At 37.2% G+C, this 27,195-nt stretch overlaps 2 protein-coding genes across 7 annotated transcripts in view; both read right to left on the reverse strand.

Annotated features, from left to right (window-relative positions):
* The window catches only part of LOC107691714 (E3 ubiquitin-protein ligase KCMF1-like), a 29,997-nt gene extending 25,754 nt beyond the window's left edge, over window positions 1-4,243 (reverse strand). For 3 of the 6 annotated variants that reach the window (XR_001634563.1, XR_001634564.1, XM_016490494.1), the window contains exon 1: window positions 4,070-4,243. Coding sequence is in view for 4 of the 6 variants with exons in the window: in XM_016490494.1 (XP_016345980.1) it covers window positions 4,070-4,241 (172 nt within the window). In the remaining 2 variants the exon portion in view is untranslated. Of the gene's footprint in view, window positions 1-3,466; window positions 3,561-3,655; window positions 3,828-3,917 lie in introns of those variants that run through there. The other 3 variants (XM_016490495.1, XM_016490496.1, XM_016490497.1) reach the window with 3 other exon arrangements.
* Window positions 4,244-5,856: 1,613 nt separating this feature from the next.
* Window positions 5,857-27,195, reverse strand: part of LOC107691717 (calcium/calmodulin-dependent protein kinase type IV-like) — a 45,830-nt gene continuing 24,491 nt past the window's right edge. Inside the window, exons 6-12 of the mRNA XM_016490499.1 lie at window positions 25,788-25,860; window positions 13,141-13,231; window positions 12,192-12,266; window positions 11,950-12,025; window positions 11,250-11,376; window positions 10,035-10,187; window positions 5,857-7,305 (exon numbers count right to left, since the gene is read on the reverse strand). Coding sequence (XP_016345985.1) covers window positions 7,141-7,305; window positions 10,035-10,187; window positions 11,250-11,376; window positions 11,950-12,025; window positions 12,192-12,266; window positions 13,141-13,231; window positions 25,788-25,860 — 760 coding nt within the window. The 3' untranslated portion in view covers window positions 5,857-7,140. The remainder of the gene's footprint in view (window positions 7,306-10,034; window positions 10,188-11,249; window positions 11,377-11,949; window positions 12,026-12,191; window positions 12,267-13,140; window positions 13,232-25,787; window positions 25,861-27,195) is intronic.

A 27,195-nucleotide genomic window follows, 5' to 3' on the forward strand; every position in this document is an offset into this window, starting at 1 on the left:
AAATAAAACCAAAGTTTTTTTTTTTTAGATAATGTAATCTTGTTAAAATTGATTTCATAAAATTGGTATCGAAAAAAGTATCATTCAGGAACCGGTATCGAAGTCAAGGTATCGGTATCGAAAAATTTTGAATGATACCCAGCCCTAGTGCCGAACGACAGTCGCATCACGGATCAGATTTCATTTCTCCAGTGAGGAGAGTGAGTCGAGCTGACTGACAAGAAGAGTTTTCTTATTTATTTGGTTATATATAATGTTTACTTATTTTCAGTTTTGTATACCTATTAAACTTTATGTAAGTTATTTGTTATTTTATATTAGGCATAGCTAGTGTTGCTTTCGTCAACGAAAATTATAACTAAATATCATCGTCAACGAACCTTTATCACGTGACAAAAACGAGACGAGACGCAACGTAAATGCTGGTCATGTGACAATGACTATAATTAAATGTATAATGCAATATTGTTGACGAATAAAAACGAGACTAAATGTGTGTATTTTGTTGTTGCATTCAAGCAATTGATGCCGAACTGCCGCTCACTCAAAAGTGAAAGTAAAATGCGCACAGCGCTTTCAAGCTATTTAAAAGCGAAGGAAAGCAAGGAAAAGGGAAAATTCAAACGAACAATTGCTTTACTCCGAATTGCCGCTATTTTAAAGTGAAAGTAAAATGGGCACACTGCTTTTACAAGCTATTGGAAAATTTCCTCACCGTCACAACCCTAGTAGCTGCAGGATTTTTTAAATCAAATTTAAGACTTTTTAAGGACCTGCAGAAACCCTGATGGGAACAAGCTAATGCATCCTAACAAGTTTATAATTTACTTTGCACTGAACACAACAAGACAAGATTCATCGAGTACTATCTCAGCCTCACATACCACACATCCAAATTTTGCTTTATGCAAAAGTGAGGTCAATCACATGACATCATCTCTTTAGACTTTCAATTAATCATTTATAAAACAGACAGTTCCAAATTTACATTCTGACTGTCCAAATTCAATTCTGTATCAATGTGTTAAGTTGATCCAGTTGCTCTAGTTGAACATAGTGCTAGCAGTGGCAGGGTTCAATTCCCAGAAAATTCCTACACTGACAAAACTTAATGGATTCAACATTTGGATAAAAGCATCTGGCAAATGTTTAAAATGTAAGGGGTGTCTTGGTATCCATAGACAGTCCACACTAGGGTTGGGCTATGTCTACCAAATTGGCATCGGACGATGTCTACAGTGAAACATCGTGATGGATGATGACATCGGGGGGCAGGGTTAGGGGGTGTGCCTGAAGCGTGAATCCGTATGCAGAAAGGCACGGAAAACAAATAACGTGTTCTACGAAGCCACTAAAGGGACATGGTTAGCCGCATGCTAATGGTAAACTGTTACGTTACAGTACATGAAAGTTCACTTACCACATACACAGAGTAAGGAGAGCGGCCACCGCCCCCTGCCATCAGCTCCCGCGTCTCACACACACGAGCGCGACTTTAGCACTAGATTTAGCAACTTTCAGACCCTTTTAGCAGCTTTTTTCCATAGAATATTCATACTGACAAACCTAGCGACTTTTTTGGATAAACTTTTCGGATAAAGGTTTTAATAAGGCCTGACATGACCTCAGATTGCATCTAGGGTTGTGGTTCTCAACCAAGGGCCAGGGGCCACTAGAGGGCCTCAGTAAACTTTCAAGAGTGGTTACTTAAACATTTCAATAAATTATTATTAATATATTAAAATAATGAAACTCTAATCTAAATTAAATGTCAAAGATCTAAAGTCAATTATCTAAATTAAAATATTTTTTCCTACTCAATAAGTACAGCTTTTATTGAAGAACAGAGTGCTTGAAACTTATGAAATCATGACGTTTGAATAAATTGTTCTTAATTTAATGTATAAACTCTCTCAGTTTGTGTTACTAAAAAAGTTTGAAAACAAGCAGAGTTTTAATAATTGCAGCAGAAATCATGGAAATTTATAAGAGGCTTCAAAATATTGTGCTGGAGAGTGGGATGACTGAATCAAAACCATTGGTCTCGGGTATGAGATTAAATAAGTTCAATGATATAAAACAACACAACTTAATAAAACCCAGAATTTCTCAATTCTGAACAAAAATTGACATCTTTGTAAAAAGAATCGCTACATAGAAGGCAAAACTGTAAATTTCTTGGCAGCTGACGTGTTAATAACCCAAGGGGACTCCTTAAGTATGGACTTGTCTAGTCATATCTTAAATATCTACTGTATAAAATGCCTTCAATCTGAGCGAACTTTAAGCATTAATTACAGAATCCAGATCCTCTCTTCATACGTCAGAATAATTCTGCCACTGAGCTTGAATCAAAGAGCTGAGCAGCTGCCAAACTATCACCAATCCAAATATTATAGCAATAATTATCTGAGGTGTCACACAGCACTAGGATCCTCTTATTGAAAGCTACTCTCAAGCACCATGTGCTGTTTGCAGAGAAACTAGACGCATATGTAAGCAGTCTTCATTCACAGGCAGGTGACAGCCGCCGGCTTGAAATCTAGAGAGCTGCCTACCCAGACAGCATATTTGGTAAACACAGGCACATATGATGCACAGATATGCTGTCTAGGTAAGCAGCTAACTAAGATTTGAAAAAGACATTAAGCAAGCACTTAACAAATGTCTAAACAAATTATACCTTTAATAACCCGCATTGAGTTACTAAAAATTCGGTTCAATTCAGATGTATATAAAATAGTATGTCCTAGGATTAGTTTTGGACATTAACTTAAGCATTCTTTGCAGTATCATTAATAATATGGTACATTAATATCAACAAATTATGGTATTATTCCCATCCAATATATCACTGCACTATATAAACAGGACTTTTAATAAAGGTCAAAAGAAAGGATGAAACGCAATAAGCATGACAAGATTCCCAAAACGACCCACTACAAAACGTACTGTGGAAATACCATGGTAAAATTCCAGTGTAGAGTGTCCAAAAACATAGTTTTACCATGGTACTATGTCCAAAAGATTATAGTAAAACAGCGGTAATGACTTAATGACAAACTATGACAGACTCAATCTGATATTTCAACGCAATGTCAGTGGTACGTAATTAATTTCTTAAGTATTACTGTATTACTGAGGTTCTGCCGACTTTTAACTACACTTAAGTGCACCCAAAGTGACTTTTAACAGGAAAAATGTCTCTGAAGCCACATGATCAAGCCAGTACTTAAATTATGAATCTCTTCCTTGTATCCAAACATACTGGTTTGACTCAATACTGAATATCTTCTTCACAAAGGGAGCTAAAAATATAAACGCGTTTCCAGAAATAATTGAGTTAGATTGGTAAGCAATCACAGCTATGGCTTCACTGACACCAGCTAATGCTAAATCCAGACGTGCAAGTCATTCACTTGTGCTGGCCTGAAACATGACATGACTCAAGACGGCTCACACACACAAGCTAACAAGAGCTCCAGAGCGGTCAGACGGAGCTCCACAACCGCTAAAGCGGCTGAGCCCAGGCCCTCGGTCCTCATTCTTGCAGAGCAGGGTAACTTAAAGCAGAAAGCTTTAAAAATAAGTGTCTTAAATCAGGCCCAACCGAAGCCCTGACCTCTCCACGGGCTACCTGCGGGAACACACTCACCCTCAGTCCCGCGGCCGAGCGAGCCGCAGCAGGCCGGGCCTAGCACACAGGCCCAGCTCAATATCACACCAAGCGGCTCCCAGAAAACGCCCTGTGCGCTACCGAGGCTGTGTAAGCACATAAAAGGTTGCAAAATTCACGGCGGCCGCCATGATGAGTCTTTCCCAGTGCATTTGAATTGAAAACATGGCAACCCCGCGGGTCAGCACTGGCCTACAATTCAAGGCAACGACGCAGCGATCGGCGTTTTTTTCGCACCTACCTTCATGTCGGGACATCCTACAGACAGTGACACAGCCCCTCCACGGGCTCCCTAACGTAAATGAGTCGGAAAGGTGCCGCTAAAAACGAAATAAAAGTGGGACGCGGTCTTTCTTTCCTATTTTCTCTCTTGAAGATGGATCCGGGGCTTACTTCTCTCCGCTTCCCCCTCCCCGTCTGTCATCGAGCGGTGTGTGTGAGACGGAGCAGGCGCGGACGCGGTCTGCCGGCAGGGGGCGCAGCACTCTCTACTTCTTCTTCTGTGGTGTTTGACGGGCGGTAAACCCGTGTAGCTCTTGAACGGGGTTTCTGTTAGTGTTGACATCGCCATCTACTGTAGCTAAAGGATTTTTTTTTTATTATTCAAAATGCAGAAATACAGTGGAGCCGAACGTATGTGGAATTCATAAACGTGTGAATTCAAGCGCACTAATAAAATATAAAACCAAGTGGTATTTATTTTAAGACAGCACAAGCACACCAATTTTCTAAAAAAAGAAGTTTGTTAGGTTTTAATAAAAAAAAGTCAAAAAGCATTTGCTGTGTGAATTTGAGAGGTTGTCATAAAAAAACAGCCGATTAAAAATGTAAGACAAGTAAAGTTAGTTCTGAGAAAAAGTCTAGAACGTTTGCTTACAGATGGTTTGATATTTTATTGCAATGAATCTCAGACAATTTCAGTCTCTTTGGGCTTAAACTTGCACTTAAATGTTTGGGGCCACTGTAGATTGAAACTACAATATAGAAAAATAGTCTTCACAATTAATAATTAGTCTTCACAAGTCTTCACAAAATTATTTATTAATAAAAAATAAAAAATATTTATTTTTTATGAATTTATAGTTTTACTCTGCCTTTTCAAGAAATGCTGGTTAAAAACACTGGGAGTATTATATCAACCAGCTACATATACATAGGCCTATAATTAATAATAATAGCCTATATATCATTACAGATTTGCTTTATTCAACATCAAGAAGATCAGGCCCTTTCTGTCAGAATATGCTTCACAACTCCTTGTTCAAGCTCTTGTTCTGTCCAGGCTGGACTATTGCAATGCTTTCTTGGCAGGTCTTCCAACCAGTTCTATCAAACCTCTACAACTAATCCAGAATGCGGCTGCAAGATTAATTTTTAATGAGCTGAGAAGAATGCATGTCACACCTCTGTTTATCAATTTGCACTGGCTACCAGTAGCTGCTCGCATTAAATTCAAGGCATTAATGTTTGCCTACAAAACCACCACTGGCTCTGCACCACTTTACCTAAATTCATTACTTCAGACTTATGTGCCCTCTAGAAGCTTGCGTTCTGCAAGTGAACGTCTCAAAGAAGCACAAAATCACTTTTATGGACTTTTAAATTAAATGTTCCCTCCTGGTGGAATGACCAGTCCGAGCATCTTCAAGAATTGGCTAAAAACACATCTCTTCCATCTTTATTTGACCCTCTAACTCTAGCACTCTATATTCTAATTCTATTCTTTATAAAAACTTGCCCCTTTTAGACTTGCACTCTATTTATTTACTGCTTGTTTTCTTTGGAAAAAAAAACTAACACTTGCTTCTCTAATCTTTTTGCATTCTATTTGTTTTCTTTTTATTTATTATACAATTATAATTCTGACTTCCTGACTTCTGATTAACAAAAGCACAAAAGGCCTCTAACACTAGCTTGCTCTATTCTTTGTCTATTCTGTCTGTTTTCTTTTTATTATATGATTTAAAAAAAAAAAAACATGCTATGTGTACTGCGTTAAGCTAACTGAGACTTGTTATAGCACTTGCTTATCATTGCTCTTTTGTTGATTTTGATTGCTTCCATTGTCCTCATTTGTAAGTCGCTTTGGATAAAAGTGTCTGCTAAATGTAAATGTAAATATCATTAATAAATAACACCAATTCAGAACTTGCGCAGTGACCCAGAAACAGTGATTTTTTTGCATTCTTTATTTCTGCAAGTAATATTCAGTGCTATCTTATTGGCATTTTGAGTCCTTAGATAAGAAACAAGCAGATAAACAAAGTTGACACACTAGTGTCATGTACAAAGTGACCGTCAAATGGCCTCCAATATCATACTGTTAATTATACAGTGAGTTTTATTTGTAAAATACAGTGCATTTAAAAAGACAATTGCAGCAGTTAAGATAACATTCCTACATGCAAAACATGAACCCCTGTATATCCACATTACATTCCTTACTTGTGATTATCAGATTATCAAACAGCATTCCCTCATACCATACAATAAAAGCATGCTTTAAAGAATATTGAATAGGTTAAAAAAACTCCTCCATGTTCTTCTATGTGTGTTTAAATCACAGACTCATAAGTAAAGCACTGAATTTTGAGATGAATTGTATTGCCAATAAGGCATTTGGATAAAAAACAAATAGTTTTGAATTATTTTAAAGGAAAATTCCTAAATTAGCAGGACTTTTTATATGAGATGATAAAAAGTCTACTTAAAATGAAGAACATTTTGGCACAAGGGAGTGTTTTTCATTGCAATTTGTGTGTGTGTGTGTGTGTGTGTGTGTGTGTGTGAGATAGGCCTAATATCATGTTCTCAACACAGATTTAATGAAAGTAAAGAAGAAATCTGCATATCCCTATTTAAACAAAGTACAATATGCTTATTGTCCAAGTTTAAGACAAATTGTTTAGTAGTATTTTAAAATGTTAATTTTGAATGAATTATAAAAAATGGTATATGATAAGGCATTCTCAGTTGAAGCTTATGTAAAGGTTTAGTTCAATGTCCACATCTTTCTCTACCAGTGACCAGTATTACGTAAAAAAACCTTAACGAATAAAATGATTTCAATAAAAAGCAGCACAAATGTAATTTATACAGCTAAAAAGCAAAATATGTCCATGAAAGTACTATGATAATTTGGCAATTATCTAAAAAAAGCATGATAATATAAATATTAACTGCCATAGATGTAATGATCATCTGAAGACACTTGATTCTTCTCATTACCATCCAATGATGTTCATTCACTGTACAAAATCCAAAGTTACGGACTTATCAAATGTTGGCATGGTATGGCAACTGGCTGAGTCACAATTTGGGACGTTTCTATAGACAAACAAGTCCGCATGCAGGAGAACCAAACAAAGCCCATCCGTTCTGTCCTTTATGAGGCCCACTTGAGAAAAGCAATGTTCCTTTCTTGAAGGGAAGAAGTTTGAGTTCCAGTGAGGCTCTGTGGAGATCTAAGAGCCTTCATTCTGAATCTGAGGCTGTTCAGTGTCTGGCTGATCCTCTGCTGTCTTCTCTTTGATAGAGGAGGGACTGCTGTCGGTTTTGTTGCCGTCTGGGTTGCCATGGCTTCCTGCGCTGCCCAATCGAGTTGAAGCTACCACCGCTTTGACCGCTGCCTGTGGAAACATAAACACAGGGGCATGCATTGTTTAGAATTTCATAACTTTTATATTCAAGCACATTTTGCTGTATTGATTATTATTTGTTAAAGGGGTCATATGATGAGATTTCAATTTTTCCTTTCTCTTTGGAGTGTTACAAGCTCTTGGTGCATAAAGAAGATCTGTAAAGTTGCAAAGACTAAAGTCTCAAATCCAAAGAGATATTCTTTATAAAAGTTTAGAGTCAGCCACACCTACCTAAAACGGCTCATTCTAACACACCCCCACATGTCTACGTCACTATTTGGGCGGCGTTATGCAACTCTTCCTACATCTTCAGGCAAAGAAAGAAGGCGCAACTTTTATTCTCGCTGTAGTATTGTTGCCGCCGCCGCCATGTCGTGAAGGCGCTGTGTGCTTCGTTGTGAAAGTGAAACTACTTTGTTTGGTCTTCCAAAAGAGGACGATATCGCTTCGTCATGCCTGGAGCTGATCCGTGCTGGTTGCTGAGGAAATATTTCGCGAGTCCAGCCCGGGGTCGTCACGTGTGGTTGCCGCAGGCATCACAATATGGTAAGGGACGTAAAATTTCCGTCACACGCTTGAGGAATTCGGCCAATCACAACGCACTGGATAGCTGGCCAATCAGAGCACACCTTGCTTTTTCAGACCGATGAGCTTTGTAAAAATCGACACGTTTCAGAAAGGCGGGGCATAGAGGAGAAACAATGTACAGTATGTGGAAAATAATGTTTTTTGAACCTTAAACCGCATAAACACATTTCATTACACCAAATACACAAAATAATGTTCTTTTTAGCAGCATCATATGACCCCTTTAAGGTTTGGTTTTAATTCATGTTAAACAAACAGTTCGCACAAAAATAGAAATTTGTTGAAAATGTACTCATCCTGATGTAGATGAGTTTGTTTCTTCATCAGAACAGATTTGGAAAAAATTAGCATTACATCACTTGCTCACCAATGGCTCCTCCACAGTGAATGGGTGCCGTCAGAATGAGAGTCCAAACAGCTGATAAAAACATCATGATAATCCACAAGTAATCCAAATGACTCCAGTACATCAATTAATGTCTTGAGAAGAAAAAGAGCTGCGTGTTTGTGAGAAATAAATCCATTATTAAAGGGGTCATATGATGCTGCTAAAAAGAATCGCATCATATGACCCCTTTAAGGTGCTTTAACTTTAAAACATTGTTTCTGGCAAACATACAACTCCAGTAAACTAGTCAATCCCCTGTTGTCCTTTCACATCCAAATCCACCAACATATTTGTTTAAAACTGTTCTGGGCTATTTTTGCTTGTAAACAGTGCTTGATCGGGATATATTTCTCTTTTGATTCAGACGGGATTACTTATTCACTGAAGAAAGCAATATTGTGGATAGAGGACTCCAAGCTAAGTTTGAAAAGTCTTAACTATGAATTTGTTAATTACAAACATGCAGCTTTTCATTTCACAGGACATTAATTGATGGACTAGAGTCATGTGGATTATGCATGACGCTTTTGTCTCATTCTGAGGGCACCCATTCACTGCAGAGTATCCACTGGTGAGCAAGTTATATAATGCTTAATTTTTCAAATCTGTTCCACTGAAGAAAGAAACTCATCTACATCTTGGATGGCCTGAGGGTGAGTAAACTTTCAGCTAATTTTCATTTTTGGGTGAACTATTCCTTTAAGGAGACACGTGTATATTCTAAGCCACTAGTAGCATCAAGCTTGAAAAAACCCCTCAATTTTTACATTTCTGAGGATGTGTGAGTGGTACTTGCTTGTGCACTATGTTTGAATTTTTTAAAGTCTTTTTAATATGTTTCTATGTGGCTACTAGGGTATTCTGGGTGGTTGCTTACTGGCCCCAGTCATATGTACATATTTCTATGATATTCTGGATATTCTCTTTGGTTTATGGTCTAAAGTCTTTGAGGATTTCTTTGAGGATTTTATACATGTTTAACTTGTGAACAAATTTAACATTGTCAACCCTATAAAGCCTGGCATATGCATATACTCATACACTGAAAAAAATGTTTCATTCATCCAATTAAAAAAATTTAGGGTAATGATTCACATCTATATTTTTTAACTTGAGCCAATGAAAAATAAATAACTTGCCCTAAGGGTATGCCCTATAGTATGATAAAGGAGAATATGGAGCTCATAATTGAGGAGGAAAAAAAAAAACTCAGTGGGCCAAACTGAGAAAAAAAATATTCTATTTGGTGCAGTTGCTAATATTTGTATGTCCAAAAAGTAAGATGAAATTCTAAAAGCTAGTAATGTAAATCAATGAGATATTTATAATGTAGCAGACTACTAACATTAAATGCATGTAAGTATTAGCTGTCACTCTCCCGTCAAAAAGTCTTAAATGATACTTCTTAGTTTTACGACTAAAGCCCTGTAGTTCTTATTGTGGGGGGCAAAACATGTAATGCAATGCAATACAGTAATGATTGAGAGATGTACAAATAAATGTTGCTCAGAAGCACATCATATTTAATACTCACGTTTTAACATTAATTTTCAATAAAATTTTGTACGAATAATCAAGAAATCTTAAGTGTTCACAAAAACAAAATAAAATGTATTCTTACATTAACTTCTAAAGGTTAAACATTTAGAGCCCTTAGAAATGTGGGTATCAAATATGATACAGTAGGCTTTTGAGGGGTAAAACCTTGATGAAAATGTGTATTTAGCCAAAAACCTCAAACCTTGAGTTTTCTTCGAGCATTGAACTCCAGGAGTTTCTTCTGAGCCGTGTCCATATGAGTGAAGTTAACAGCCTTTCCAGAGACCCAGGGGTGCTGCAGCGCCTGCTGTGTCGACAGCCGTTTCTTTGGATCCTGGACAATCAGTTTCTTCACCTGTGAAGCCAAAAAAGACTTTCAGTAACACTTTCAGCTGACAAATATAGATTTGAAACCCAGCATCAGCGTTACTGAACGAGCAAAATGACTGACAGGCAGAGGATGTTTCTGATCGACGAAATGTTCTTTCCTCCTTTTTTCTGTTTCCATAAATATGTGTTTTTGGTGATTACAAGTGGTCAGTGCTAAATACAGGGTGGGTTTTCTCATTATTAAAATATTGTGTCTTTATTTGCATCTATGGTTCCATTAAGAATCTTTAACATCCATGGAAACTTCCCATCACCAAAAAAGCATGTTTGCTGAAAGGTTCTTTGTGGAACCCTAAAAGTCCCTAAAGAACCCTTAAAGTCTAATATAGCAATATTCTCTTTGTAAGTAATAGTGATTTTACTATGGTTTAGGGGTGTTGTTAGGCACAACATGTAGCAGAAAATTATATATTTATATATGTGTGTGTGTGTGTGCCTAAATAATTCTTCCGCATAGTTATATAGTTCATTAGCATAACTGTAGGCAGTTTACTGTTGCCAAGCAATGTAGCGGCTTGGTTTACTGAAATAGAATTGAACTGATGGGCTCTCACAGGTGAGTGTTTTTCATACAGTGGCGAACGCAGACCTCCAATTAGAACTTAACGTTTGAACTATTTTAAAGTATAAAACATAATATAATGTACAGCAGATATTAAAAGGACTTAAAAGACATCAAAATGTTCTTCTATGTGTGTATGTTCTGGTATATATGGTTTATGAGGATGTACATATATAGCGTCATGGTTACTACAATGTAAACATGATGAGGACACTTCCTGTTTTTTGTCCTGCTTTTTTTTTAAATCTAAAAATGCATAAATTTTTGTGTAAGGGGTAGCTTTAGGGGTAGGGTAAGGGGATACAAAATACAGTTTGTACCGTATAAAACTATTATGCCAATGGAGAGTCCCCGTAAACCACATATGTAAGTGTGTGTGTGTGTGTGTGTGTGTGTGTGATGTTTTTATACTTAGGGATTTCATGAGGGTTATTAGTGAATTTATATATATTGAGATTTACTCACAAGGTCCTTGGCATTGAGAGACACATTGTCCCACCAGGGGGAGACAAATTCATATTCACAGTTCAGGATGCGTTTAAACATGTACTGGTCTCCTCTGTCATCAAAAAAGGGCTCAAAACCACATAACCTGTACAGAGAATAGAAAAAAAACAGTGCTAGTTTTAACATCAGCTTCACCTCTACAAAGTGGCATTGAACTACCATTTTAAATAATTATTTTCTATTTGAATATATTTTAAAATGCAATTTCTGTGATATCAGAACTGAATTTTTAGTACCCATTACTTCATTCTTTAGTGTCACATAATCCTTTAGATATCATTCCAATATGCTGATTATTATTATTTAACATTATCCTTTTTTTCAGTTTTTCAGTGAATAACTACCTAAATTCCAGTCAGTTCCTTACAAATTGATGAAATGGGTTTAAAACAACATTTACTGACGATAGATTTAAAAAAAAAAGAGTTTTAGTTTTGTTTTCTGTCAAACTTTCTTAGACTTTATGTTTTTGTAAAAGAAACTACATCCAATTCCTGGAATTACACCCAGAAGTTCAAAACGTGCTTCACGCTTTTCACCAGTGAGGCTGATCTGAGACAAAACCAGCATTTCGCGATTGATACAACAGAGAGACTGAATGACTAAGCACAGCACATCTTGTGAAAGAATAACTTTAGACAAGTGTCGTGTCACTCACAAAATGTACGTGATAACTCCCACAGACCACATGTCAACCTCAGGGCCATAGGCACATCCCCGCAAAATCTCAGGAGCTGAGGGAGAGAAAGACAGAACATCAGAAGAAAAGAATAAAGGGGGAGGCGACGCTCTGCTGCACTAATGCAGTAAAAAGACTACATCTTCTCTGTAATTCTCTTTGTGCAACTGATGGCCACAGATGGTGCTCTGTTAAAAAATACTCCTCTTTAATAAACTCACCACAATAGCCTGGAGTCCCACACACAGTCTTCATTGTTACCTGATCATCTACAATTTTCGACAAACCAAAATCCGCTGTAAAGATAAATCACACCAAAGAAAATCAGTTTTTCATTTTCTGAAATGGCTCTTGCAAAAGCAAACCTTGCTAAGACATAGTAGCGCATCGCTAAGCAGTTGATGGGGTGTTCTGGGTGGTTGCCAGGTGTTTGCCCAAGTCTCTATGATATTCTGGTCCCCAGATATGGCTCTAGTCTCTTCTTTAGTGGTCTAGTCTCATGACTAGGTGAATCTCATGACATGTGTGGAGAGCAGTACATATTTTAAAGCAAAAAAATAAAAAATTGCTAAGATAAAATTAACCATTGCAAATTTGTGCATTGCAACGTAACTGTAATGATAATTATGCATACCCCAATTCTCATTAACACACACACACATATGTGTATATATATATATATATATATATATATATATACAGTATATACAGTATATATGTGTGTAATGCCTTTACAATAAACACTAATACAAGTACAATAATATTTTTATTTTAATCTTTTTATTATTTATTATATTATTATTATTATTAATAAAATACATAATCTAAAAGCATATTTACATACATTACGGGACAGTAAGAATCAGGGGTCAGTAAGAATACATATGCATATATAATATATAAATATAGTGCTGAAATTCAACCTAGACATGTTTTTGACATTAAATCTCATTCTGATGTTTAATACGTAATATTAGGAGTTTGTTCAAATCCGTACTCTATGAACAAGCACCAACAATCTCAGAGATTATCCTTCCTTTAAAGTTGAAAGGGAATGATCCTCTATATCTACAACAGGATCATGTTGCTTGTTTGCAGGTTAATATGCAAACAAGAGAAGTTTAGCTAAACTGCTGTTCCCCTGTCAGGCGAATGAAAAGCCAGCCTTACCTATTTTGAGCGGAGCATCTGGCGCTGAGGTGGCGTACAGCAGGTTCTCAGGTTTCAGGTCTCTGTGCACTACACCATTCTCATGCAGGTACTGCAAACATACACAGTGTAGACACAGGGGGTTGCCTCTTATTAATCGGAGGTGAACACAGACACGCGTGACTGTACAATATAGCGACACTAATTAAAATGTGTTGCTTTCACCATTATGTGTGTAATAATATTTATAAGGCTGGAATTAATATTTGTAAGACTGGAAATGACGCTGCTGGAATCCCGAGACCCATGTGTAGCTCAAGTAGCTCCGACACTTAAAACTGGAAGGGCGTGGACTCCAGCGGCAGCAGTACACCAGGCTAAGTCATCTCTGAGGCATCGAGACATCGTTGGTCATGTACAACAAGGGAGAGGAGGTTTTGGACTTGGAGAGAGTAGACCACTCTGGCACAAGGCAACCCCATTTCAGCATCGAAAATTGGTGGTTGTTGAGGTGCGCCAGCAGGAGCAAGCAACGAGATGTGCAAAAGCAATCTCACAGGTAAAGCAAGGGCAGTGGATGAGATGGGAAGGAGTGGAGAGGCGTAAACTCTCTTGGAAGGAGCTGTGGGGCTGGAAGCATTCCAAATCAGCTTCCTTTTACGAGCCACTTATGATGTGTTGCTGTCACCAGTGAACCTTAACCAATGGTTCGGAGAAGATCCTACATGCCCCCTTTGCTCATCCTCAGCGAACCTGAAACACATCTTGGTTGGCTGTAAGGTAAGCCTGATGCAAGGCTGGTATACCTGGAGGCACAACCAGGTGCTGAAGTGTCTTGTGGCGAGTCTGGAGAACAGGCGGATATCTATCAACTCTCTACCTCCTCTGTTAGGCCATCGTGCAAAGAGAAAGGAGTTTGTAGCAGAAGGGGAAAGTGGGGTCAAAGTGAAGACCCCAAACACTGACCAGCTGAGAGGAGCTTGTGATTGGAAGCTCTCTGTCGACTTAAATCGAATGCTCTGCTTCCCGGCTGAAATTGTGGTTACCAGCCTCAGACCAGACTTTGTGTTGTGGTCCTCTTCATTATGTACTGTGTACATCTTAGAACTCACTGTGCCCTGGGAGGATGCGGTGGAGGAGGCCTATGAATGCAAGAGCCTTAAGTATTCTGAGCTGGCAGTTGATGCAAAGCAACGTGGCTGGAAAACAAAGGTTTGTCCAGTTGAAGTTGGCTGCAGGGGCATCGTGAGGAGATCTGTCATTAAACTGCTAAAAGAACTAGGAATCCAAAGCCAATCCCAATGGCAAGCTGTCAAGGCCCTTTCTAGTGCCGCTGAACAAGCGAGTCGATGGCTCTGGATTAGGAGGAGGGAATCCCTCTGGGCCCCATAACAACAGAGGTGAAATCAGAGGGGGCCACAACTGGGACACCCCAGGTGGTGACGACGAGCCCTCTGGAGGTGTAGAGGGCTGATATCATCAAAACACCAAAGAAGGGGGGTGCCCACCTGATGACCCCAATGAAGTTGAGACCTCTTTCCCTCTATACCAGGGGTAGGCAAGTTCAGTCCTAGAGAGCTGCAGTCCTGCAGAGTTCAGCTCCAACCCTAATCAGACACACCTGAATAAGCTAATCAATGTCTTAAGGATTACTAAGTCTATAGGCAGGTGTTTTTTTTTCAGGGTTGGAGCTGAACTCTGCAGGACTGCGGCTCTCTAGGACCGAACTTGCCTACCCCTGCTCTATACCCTCTCCCCTCTACTCCTGGTGCTACCACTCAAGATGCTCTACATTGTTTCCCACTTATCTCAGGGAGGTGTAGTAGTAATATGGGTTAGTACCAACTAGTCCTAAAATGTAACTAAAAAGTTTTCAAATTCATATGGGTGTCACGACACACACACACTGGGAGCACAGGAACAAACCCCGAGACGAGGAACAAAGTAAATTTCAAAGATTTAATAAACAAAAGCTGGGAATACAGACACAGGACACTGAGGACACAAAATGACATTCGACAGCGGACAGGAAACAAGAAGCAAAACACACCTTATATAAACAGAAACTAATGGGAAACACCTGGGATCAATAGAACTAAATGGGAATAGGAACAGGAAAAACCAAATATGGGCATAAACATTAACCTGGAGCACATGGGGAAGGAAAACACAACACGAGACATGGAACAAAGTCTGACAAATGGAATCTCCTCTATGGTTGGTAAACAGATTAATCTGGGCCTGATAATGAGCAAAATTCAATTAATGACCAAGCTGCACTGAATATATTTCATAGGCCAATTTCGTTTTACAATGCTTACAAGGCAGCACTGTATTGATATTCCTCAAACAATATTATTACATCTTTGATGTTTATTGTATTGTTTACTTTGTTTGTAAATGTATTTGTTTTATTGTTGATTGTAAAGTGCTGTTGTTGTTGACTGTGTATATATATATATATATATATATATATATATATATATGCTACAAAATACAAATCCTCTAAAATTGTACAATTAGATATACTGATTACTATGCAGAAAAACACTTACAGTAAAACTTATTACCTCACTTAATACGTCACTTTACTTAATATTTATGAGTGGCTCTGATGTGGAACCCGAAAGCCAAATAAATTACAAAAATTAATTAGATTAAATCTAAGTTTCAAATGTCAAGGAATAATATGGAGCTCTCCAACAAAAATATCTCACACAAAACAAAAATCTCTTATCAGACAGAAAAAAATGTTACTGCTTAAAAGGATAGTTCATGCAAAAATTTAAATTCTGTCATCATTTATTCACCCTCATGTCATTTCAAACCTGTATAATTTTTTTTTTCTGCTGAACATAGAAGATATTTTGAAGACTGTGGGTTACCAAACAGCTTCTCGTCCCCTTTGATTTGCACTGTATTTATTTATTTTTTCCCCATTCTGTGTAAGCAAATAGGGACTAGCAACTGTTTGGTTACCCACATTATTCAAAATGCAGAAGAAAGAAGCTCATACAGGTTTGGAACAACATGAGGGTGAGTAAATGATGACTGAATTTTCTTTTTTGGGTGAACTATCCCTTTCAGCATTGTTTGAGAATATTTTCCCAAAATATTTGGCATGATTATTGTGGGTGATTGTCAAAGTCTTGCTTTGCAGTAAAGGATTCTGAGTATTTTTTAGCACTATTAAACTGCTAGAGATTTCTGGGTTGTTGTTATGCGTGAGAGGTCATTTCATATGCATAAAACAAATGGACCAGTTACACCAAAGTGTAACTGACTTTGTTCAGATTGCTATTCTTCAGTAAGAGCAATGCTAAAAGTGACGCTTGCCTTAGCAAACACCACTAATTAGAGCAACGTCCACCGTTCACAACAGATCTGTGTTTATAATCAGCCCGATGCACTTGCCAGTGCCTTGGTGAGTGTTACCACGGAAACTCATTAAACAGAGTAGCACGGGCCATAAGTCTGCCTGGTTACAGAGAAACAGCACGTGGTCACCATCTAAAATGTGCTACAGAGGGAACTGATGAACGTCATAGAGAACCAACATGAGGAAGATGTGAGGAAGGTTTTAATACATATATTAGCCAGTTCTGTTTGCTAAAGCAAGTATCACCATTACTATTGGACATACTTAATTGTTTTTTTGACTTGGTCAGTAAGCAAACTCCTTGTAACTATGCAGAACAAGCAAGCAACTGTATAGCTATATATGCTATAAAGTACAACCGTCTAATTCCAGAAGAAAAATTCCCATTCATTTTCCTCATAGTGAAATATAAACCATTGAAACACAACTACTTTGAGCTATGAGGTTGTAAATATACACTATATGCTTTTGTTAAAGCCATCAGCCAACAATATTTCAACTTAGTTTGCTGTTTAACAACTGAACAGCTGAAAGACTACATTACCCATGATTCTGCAGAGATTCTCCACCAATCAGAGAACAGAAACAAACAAATCACCCCTTCAGCTTCTACCCAACTCTCCTGAAGCGTGTGCAAATGATATGAAAATTTGAAACTTTCAGTTTTATATATTGTTACTTTCTATAAGAAACAAATTATGTCACTTTTTTCAGGATATTCAAACAATAAATGCCTTTTTGATGAACTTTGATGTGGTGTGACAGATTGCTGTAGGTGCCTCAGTTCAAACGGTAGCACCGAATGTGAGTGAACGCGATCATCCCTTCCTCTTTACTACTAGTTATAACATGAAATAAACATGAATGAACATCTCATGTCTCATGTAATCGCTCAATCAGTGTTTCAAGGTATATATTTACCTTAGGCAAGTCATTATTTGTGTCCACAGCCTGTTTGTTCAGTAGAGAAATGAAGTCTAGAGAAGAGCATTTCGCTAAATACTAGTTTATATATTCGTTATATTTTGCTTAACCTGTTAGTGGTCTACATTTTTTAATGTATGTTTAAAGTCATGAAAACAAGCTATGACAGCCACTGTGTAAATGATTATATTTCAACAACAATAGAAATTTTATAGCCAAAATAGATTTAGTTAATGCAAAAACTGCCTTATGTGCAATTTACGTTTGCATACATTTTTTTTTATTTGAGTGTTAATTATTATTCTGCTTCTCCTCATTAAAAATAAGTACACAGTCTTGAAACTTTGGCTTCTTGTTCATTCTTGCTTCTTGTTTCTTTCCATAAAAAGTAACTAATGCAAATTAGTTACTTTTCTTATGGAGTAGTTACTTTTTTATGAAGTAACACAATACTGTGATGCATTACTTTTAAAAGTAACTTTCCCCAACACTGCCAGAACATTCTAGCAACTACACAGCAACACCTTGCCACTTTTTTGCAACATTGTTGCAGCTAATATTACACTCATTCTTTCTTTTTTTTTTTTTTTTGGTTTGAAAATCTAATTTATTTATCATTATTTGGAGTATTTACTTTGGTTTGCAATTAAGCATGCTTAGATAAAGCTTCCAAAAGGCCTATTATAGTCTCACACCACATCTGTCATCTGTAAATATGGATTGTCAGGTTCAAATGTTCTCCCATATATCATTCACATGGGAAAAATCCAACTTTACTGACAAATACTTCTCTTAACTGTCAAACTAGTATGCACAACTGCCCATATAAAGGCAGAGTGACCACAGTCCCCAGTGTAAAAGCATTCCAACTGGTTTGTTTGCAACAGAGCCACAGAATGATTCCTCAGAGGAGGAGCAGTACAATGTGCCAGCTTCCCAACACCAATTATTATGGTGACATGAAGGAGTGTTATCTTTTGCTGGGGTCCGAAGGGAATACTTCCATCCTGTTCAAAACTCAGTGGAGCTGACACACATAAAGTACATCATCTCTCTCCTTCTCTTCCTCCTCTCATCTGACAAGAGCAGGAGGTCTGTAGCTCGCCACTGCTGCCATCTGTGTCCCCACCCCATGAAGATTATTTTAGCAACTAGCCTCCTTATGTAGGTCCACACAGTTAAAGGTGAAGTGTATAATTTCTGTGCCACTAGTGGCTCGAAATTGAATTGCAAAATTAATGATTTTCAAAGTTTACGCTTCTGGCTTTGTAAAGCCTATTTCACATTGCACCGACAGACCAATGGCTACAGAAAAGTTTGGCGGGTTTTGTCGGATCAATGTGTTACCTCTATTGGCACCTGTTAGTGATAATCATCGCTTGTTTTTGCAAACTGAACAATTGGGAGTTTGTCGGGTCGTGGAATGTGTGAGAAGTGAGGTGCTGTAATCTGGTGAATGTTGGTGTTGGTTGGCGTCTGTCAGTGAAGTGTGAATTAGCCTTAACTTGTTTCAAATAACAGTTTTGCCCAAGATGATTTTCTCATTTCTGCGTGAATCTCGTAAGAGTTTTGTGTAGGATGGTTGCTTTCTAGACACGACGGCTGGTCGGGATGCATAAAAACTACTGTAATGTTTTAATAGCACCACAGTGTTTGCTCGTTTCAGGGGAACCTAAAATGGCTTACTTATTGTTGAATCTTAATGGTTTGAAAAATGACAATCACCATCAAGTGGTTCAAAGCTCATGTTACTATCTTTCATTCATAGAACACAAAAAGAGACATCTAGCAGAATCTTTACCTTAAGTGGATGTGGACCAACCACATTGTCCTAGATTACTTATTTTGTGTAATGCAAAATAAAGTATTATGGACATCGTTACATGAGGGTGAGTAAATGATGGCAGAACTTCCATTTTATGGTGGATTATCCCTTTAAGACAGGGGTATTGAACTGAAGTTGAAAAAAAAAATGGATATGAATATTATAGGGTAAGTCAGATGTTTTATCAGGCTATTATTATTTTAATATTTAGATACCTATCTGGCAGAGGGCCATGTGACAGTTAAAAGATAATGTATGGGGTTTAGGGTTTTCCTCTTGAAGTCATGGGCCATTTTATATTTAGCTTAAAATAAGTATCTACTAAAAACAAACAATCTACATAATAATCAAAATGCTCTCATCATGAGCAGAAAACAAAATTAACTAGAAATGTCAAAGTTTTTTATGTCTTTTCTTGCCATAAGTTTTATAACATTGTTTATGAAATGCTCCTAACATCCTGATTAATAATGTAGATGAAAAATGTGTTGTCAAAAACATTTTTTCTTAATTTCTTGCAATTCCAAGTTTATATCTCACAGTTTCAAGTTAACATTTCGTAATTGTCATTTTTTTTCCAAAGAATTGTGTCTCTCACAATTCAGTCCTTTTTTTCCAGAATACTTAACTCGTAACTGAGATTAAAAAAAAGTTTTTTTATTATTATAAACTCACAATTCTGAGAGAAAATTTGGAATTGAAAATATAAACTCACAATTTTGAGAAAAAGTCTGAAAAGCAAGATGTTAACTTAAATTTGTGAGATATAAACACAGAATTGTGTTATGAACTTGCAATTCTGAGAAAAAGTCTAAAAAAAGTCAAAAGTAAACTCGGACTTGTGAGAAATAAAGTCAAAATTCTAAGATAAACATTTTTATTTTTTAATATGTGGCAGAAACCGGCTTCTATAGTCAGTTGCTTACCAATTGTCCGTTACTGATTCCAAATTACATGACAAAAATTGTGATTAGTAACGTAATCCATTACATTACACATATAATCAGACTATTTTTAGATTACTTTTGACCTAACTCGTGTATCACATTGATTTAAATAAGATAATCTTCTACCATATTGTTATATAAACACAAAGAGTAAGAAAATATATTCCATTTGTTGTTATTAACAACATGAAGTGCATTGAACATTAATGTCAAGGTTTCCCAAACTGGGAAAGAACTGCAGCAGGTTCGTGCATTTAATGAAAAGCTCATAATTAATTAAATCATAAAAATGTAAAACTAAAAAAATATATATATATTTTTTTTTTAAATAACATCAATTAAAATAAAACAATTTCTATTTGTTTTCCTGCATGTCATGTGAAAATTAACCAAGGGGTACTTCAAGTAAATATATTAGCTAAAAGAGTTTCATATAACAAAAACGTTTGGAAATGACTGCATTAAATGTAAGTAAGGAATTTGTGCATTTTAATGTGTTTGAAAGACAAGATTCCAAAGACACAGTAATACTTAAATAACCCACTGAGTGACAGTTCAAATAAAAATGAAAGGGGTCATATGATGCGATTTCAATTTTTCCTTTCTCTTTGGAGTGTTACAAGCTCTTGGTGCATAAAACACGCTTGAGGTATTCAGCCAATCACAACGCACTGGATAGCTGGCCAATCAAAGCACACCTCGCTTTTTTAGACCGATGAGCTTTGTAAAAATCGACGCGTTTCAGAAAGGCGGGGCATAGAGGAATGCATTTTAAACAAAGTCTTTATTTAATCAAGCTCCAAAAACAGTTTTGGATCTGAGGTGTAAGATGACGTCACTTGGCACAAACATTTGCATAAACACTGCCATCAACGAATAGTCATCTTCTCACCATAGGCCCCGCCCACTGGCGTTCAGTCACTTATCGGCTTGGCACTTGATTACGCTGAATGCGAGTGTTGCGTTGCCTCAAAAGCGAATAGAAATTACAATCACTACCGCTATCTTGTCTACACTGGATACAGTTTACAGATGCGCGTTCGCTTTCTGACACAGTCCACACACTTGAATCTGACATCAATAGGACAAATTGAGTGAAAGAATGTTCGCTTTGACATGTTTGGTTTAAACAGCTAGTTCACGTCTTTGTACAGATATCAGAAGGATCCCAGCGTAAGGAACAAGTGGATAGTTTATTTTAATGGCACCCCGATCGAGTCAGAAGATTGATCAGAGCATTTTGTTTTGTAAATGAGGCACACTCTCATGGAGAGTTCACAAAGAAACATTTGTTGAAAGATGACACGGTAATATATCTGACTGCAGCTGCATCACAAACTGTAAGTAAATGCTTTGTCTGGAAATGACCATTATTATTATTATTTTTTTTGATCATGTTGTCAAAACACTCACATACAATAGCAAGATGACTTGGTTGATACTAGCGTTGATACTGTTTCCTATGCAATTATGTGCAATGAGCCAATCATAACAGTGGCTGATTCCTGACCAGCCTTAAAGGACACGCCCCTTAAAACAGGTCGTTTTACAGAGAGGGTCAGAATGCGGGTTAAAAATAATTATTTTTCCAAATATTTTTTTTTGTGCAAACATTTCTATTATCATTAGGCCTATAAGTAAACCTCAAGGAACATATTAAAATAATTAAAAAAAAATGTTATAACCCCTTTAATACTGAAATTATTTTTGTAAACCCAGTGGTCAAATGCTGTGGCCACCTGACTAGTGACTGGTCTTTGTGTGAATGTCCACAAAACTGCAAGATTTTCTGAGTGTACAAGTGGTAGGCTATTTTAGAAAGGAACATTTAAAAGATGAAAAAGAGGAATTAGGGGGAATCAATCAATTATGAATAATTTATTGCTATTGTGTGAATAATATGTAATCATGTAATCAATAAAAAAGTAACTGTAGTCTGATTACAAGTATTTTAAAATGTAATTTAATCTAATTACAAGAACATTTTTGGAATCTGATTACGTAATCCAGATTACATCTAATCAGTTACTACCCAGCTCTGTCTATAATATAAAGTGTGTGCTGCCTACAGTGATTTTAAGTAGTAAGTGAAACAGCGTGCAATATTCTACAACAACTATTTCAAACAGTATTACTGTATGTTACATGCTGGCTCATGAGAAGGTAGTATCAACTTAGTGCCATCAACTAGTTTTAAACTTCAGCAGCAAAGATTCTCAATTCCAGCAATAAAAAATACATCACCTCTGAGAGCTCCAGACTTCAAAAGGAAAGCTGCAAAGATATTGCAAAGTCCCAAGCCACTGAGGACGTCCCAGCCAATCAGACTGGCAGAAATCTACAAAACACAGATCCAGAGGGATGCCACACAGCCAGCTGGCTTTGATGTGACAGACACACAGATTCTGCTGTTGTGAGGGAAACTGTGAAACTCTTGACACAATAACACGGTAAAAAACGCTCCCTGAAAAGGTGGGCCACTTCATTAGGGACTCGCAGCGTTTACGTTTACATTCCTCTGCTCTGTTTTATGCCCTGGTGGGAGCTGGAGAGTTGGCGTTCTCTTATTGCAGCCCACCAACTGAATCCAGCCCATGAGAAATTTGCCCACTTTCTTACTATCTCCTTGGCAACCGCCATCTTTGATGAAGTGAGAGCCAGTGTGGTGGAGAACACACTTTAAACGAAAATGCTTTTCAAATAGATTCACACAGATGAAGAACAGGCCTACTTTCTAATTCAGGCAGCTATATCACTAAGGCACATGGATTCATGACAGTATAAACAGAAACTGTATGCCCAAGATATACAGTAGATGATAAAAATAAGCCTCATTATACATGAACTAATGAACAAAACACAAGGAAGGGAGGGAAGGAGAGAGGGAGAGCAGGAGAGAAAGGGATATAGTAGAATGGGTTGCCCATTCCAGCAGAAAAAAAAGCAATAAATGGTCTCCTGTGGTCTTCATATGCAATCTAGATCCACTTATGATGACTTCATACTGGAAACAGGACTCTCTTGATGGTTTAATAATAATAATGCTTTCACTGATAATGGTTTCACTGATGATATAATATGTGCATATAAGGTCGATGGACACAAATGTTAAATACTAAAATACATTTGCATGACATATACAGTATCACTGGTTGCTAGGGTTTTCAGAGTGGTTGCTAAGGGCAATTTCAAAAGTCTGATAATGCATTCGGTATATTAAGATCTGTTCACACTTGAAATAGTTAACCCATGGTTTTTCTAAACCCCAGGTAAATTAAATCCTAGCTTATCTTGCTTCACGGTTCACACTGCTCATTCTGTCACAGTCTTCAGCGGGTGTGCCCAGGAGGGCCACCAGATGACTGTGTTCGGTGAGCACATGGCTTGTGTTGTCTGTTGCCATGTGCTCTCTCCTGTCTATTGTCTTGCCCCTCCCATCTTGTTACCTCGTTATTGTTTAAGTTGCTCCACCTGTGTCTCCCTCGTTAGCCTCCTCGTTTGGTTCCTATTTATTCTCCTGGTGTCTGTCATCCTGTGCTGATCCGTCATTTCTCATTGTGTGTGTTTCGTGTCTGCATGTGGTGCAGCTTTAGGCCTGCCTGTCTGTTTTTCCCCCTCGGGGTGGTTTGAGTTTGTTTTTGTTTCATTTTTTAAATTAAAATAAATAACCATTTCTCCTGCACTTGAGTCCTCGCTTCATCTCCCCGCACGCACCGTGACACATAACAAATTAACAAAAAATGTCGGGTATTCATTAACTGAGGTTTCACACTGTACACTGTTTCAAAACACTGGGTTAACATTCTTATTTGCATATTTGCAGTGTCCATGTCATTGATTGGACGAATGCAGCACGTGATTTGTTTACATTGTGTATCCTCGTATTATATATTCCAGACAGTAAAGTTTTCTCTGCGTGGACTATAAAGTTAAGAATAAAACAATCTCTTCGTCACTCTAATTCATTTGACATTTTCCCTCTCAAACACTGAAATGGCTGTTTATACAACAGGCAGTGTTTCCGTAACTGTCCAAAACATGTGAATATGAGGACTATATGAGGAGAATATGGTGAATAAACCAGAACAGGGTTTCAAAACCTCTGGGTAAAAAGTGGTGCTAACAATGCTTCTAAATTACAAGTGTGAAATGTATCTTTGCCTGGGGTTTAAAGCAGGGTTTAGAACAACAATAACCCAGGGTTAAGTGCGATGTGAAAAGCCTGTTTTATGATCAGCCAGAAGAAAATTGTATGTTTGATTATCTATGGATAAATTTGTGGTTATGCTTAACCAACATTTATGTGTGGTTATGTGTTACCAAATTTAGTTATTAGAGTTATTTTAGCAATATTTTGAATGAGCTTTTACGTTTATTATTTAATTTCAATTTAAGGTCACATTTTATTTGAAGGTCCAATTCTCGCTATTAACAACCCATCAACTATGACTTCTGCCTCAATAAACTTTCATTAATTAAATTAAATTAATTCAATTAATAGTTAGTATAGTAGTTGTTAAGTTTAGGTATTTGGTTGTATTAAGGATGTAGAATATAGTCATGCAGAATATGTGCTTTATAAACACTAATAAACAGCCAATATGTTAATAATAGGCATGCTAATAAGCAACTAGTTAATAGAAAATTGGTCCCAATATTAAAGTGTTACCCAATTTAATTTTAGTCATTTTCTTATGTCACTTTTGTTTATCACTCTTACCATAAAATGTTTACATTATTATTTTTTTTAATTTTTAGTTTTATTACAGTTCAAGTTTTAACTTATTTCCAGTTAGTAATTCAGTTAGTTGCCAAGGCAACATTTCATAAATTTCATTTAGCTTAATTTTTACTTTATTTCAGCTTTATTTTATTCAGCAAAAATGTTTGAATCATTTTCATTTTAGTTCACAATAATAATCTTGGTTACCTGTGGGTGGAGTCTGGTCAATGTAAACAGTATTTAGCGGCTAGTTATGATGGTTATTCATGGCTCTTTTTGGTTAAAAATATGTTTGCCATATTTTTTGTTGGTGAGGTCGAATGTAGTGCATCCAATCAAACCCTACAGTATCCTACAGTATCATCTGTCACTTGGCACAAGCTAGCCAAATTATCCAGATGCCAACATGGACAGGTTGCATGGCATGCTCTGATCTCAGAAACCTTAAAAACTGACCAAAGAAAATATGAAACATTTTAATAAGAATAAACACCATTTGAAATAAACACATACTGAAATCCTCTTGATATGTCTATGCGGATATTGGTTGTGCATTTCTCATGTTCAGAAGCGTATAATACAACATTTGACCCAGTGTTTGTACATGCATCTACAAAACAGTCCGTTTTCTTATTTAGCTACGTCTTGTTAATAATTTTACACACAATATAGTTCAGGGCAATATTATTGTCAAAGTATTTGGAACTTTGTTGGGTTGCCACTCAAAGTACAATGTAAAATCTGGGTCCTGAAGTAAAGCCAGTTAAGGACCACTAGTATATCGCAGTCACAAAGCTGCTAGTTCAGGAAAAGCAAAAGAAAGAGCAGAATAAGAAATCCATTTTCTGACAGGAAATGTGAGACACTCACCGCGACTGCCTCCAGCACTTGTTTAACTGCATCAGCGGCGTCTCGTTCGCTGTAGTAGCCCTTCTCCACCACCCTGAAAAATGGAAGGCAACATTCGGTCTCCAGTGTAACTCCATATTGAGCGTACAAACACTGGCTGACTCTTTTTCCAATTTTCACGTCATTATTTTCCAGCCTTAGTGTGAGTCAACCACATGCACCTCAGCACACAGGATGAATGGAGACGTTTCTATCGATTGTTCTTAAGAAGAGGCTTTTCTTTTAAATGACTCATGTTGACACAACTGTATGAAAATGGGAAATAAGATAACCCTGAATGAGGATAAAATGGAGTGAATAACAGTAAAATCATAATAATAGTTTCTCTATTAAATTGTTGTTTCGCTATGTGATTAGTTCATGAATACAGACAAGCACCTTTTATTCTGTAACAAATGATGAAAGTAAATTCATGTCTCATGACCAACTAGATTGAAACATTTCCCGAAGAACAACTGATTGCCAGGTCATTACTTTGTGGTTGCATGTAAAAACCTGCAGTTATCTTAAGAAGCTATTTCTGCTGGATCTATCCACCAACAAAAAATTATTTTGTTGTTATAAAATAATTTAGGTTGAATCAGTAATGGTAAATAATATTTTGACTTCAATAAACCTTAATTTCAGGTTACCACTTTTTCAGTTTGAGTGCTTTTTAGCATGTAATTTTAGCAAGTTCAACTGGGCTTGCTGGCACAACTTTAATTATATTTTACTCAATCAATCAATCAATCAAAATATTAATAATAAAACCTATTTTAGGACCATATTATTTAGTTTGTATTTCAACATTATTTTCATGAAACTTGAGCACTCCCTTTCCCTTTTAGTATAATTCAGCTAAATATAAAATAAATAAATAAATAAATGTTCAATAGTGTAAAAAACTATATATATATATATATAATTTAAAAGTATTTTTAAGTATTAAAAGTATTTAAATTAAAATATACATCCCAACTGACAATGCAAAAATCTTTAAAGAAATGTTAATGGTGTCAGTCTTCAGCGGGTGTGCCCATGATGGCCACCAGATGACACTGTTTTCTGTTGTTCCCCAGCTAAGGGGGCTGCAGTGCCTCCCGTGATGGCCGACGAAGCTGCAGCACCCCCGGTGGTGGCCAAAGAGGCTGCAGTGCCCCCGGAGGCGGCAGACGAAGCTGCAGTGCTACCCTCTCGGAAACGGAGGAGGAGGAGAAGGAGGAAGAAGGCTTCTTCCGTCCTTCAAGGCCAAGAGACCTTCCTAGAGCCTGGTGCCCTGCCGGCTCCGCCCAAGCTCAAGCTCCATGCCCTGCCAGCTCTGCCCAAGCTCAAGCTCCATGCCCTGCCGGCTCCGCCCAAGCTCAAGCTCCATGCCCTGCCGGCTCCC

This window comes from Sinocyclocheilus anshuiensis, unplaced genomic scaffold (genome assembly GCF_001515605.1).
Source record: "Sinocyclocheilus anshuiensis isolate Anshui unplaced genomic scaffold, SAMN03320099.WGS_v1.1 scaffold246, whole genome shotgun sequence".
NCBI classification, from domain to species: domain Eukaryota; kingdom Metazoa; phylum Chordata; class Actinopteri; order Cypriniformes; family Cyprinidae; genus Sinocyclocheilus; species Sinocyclocheilus anshuiensis.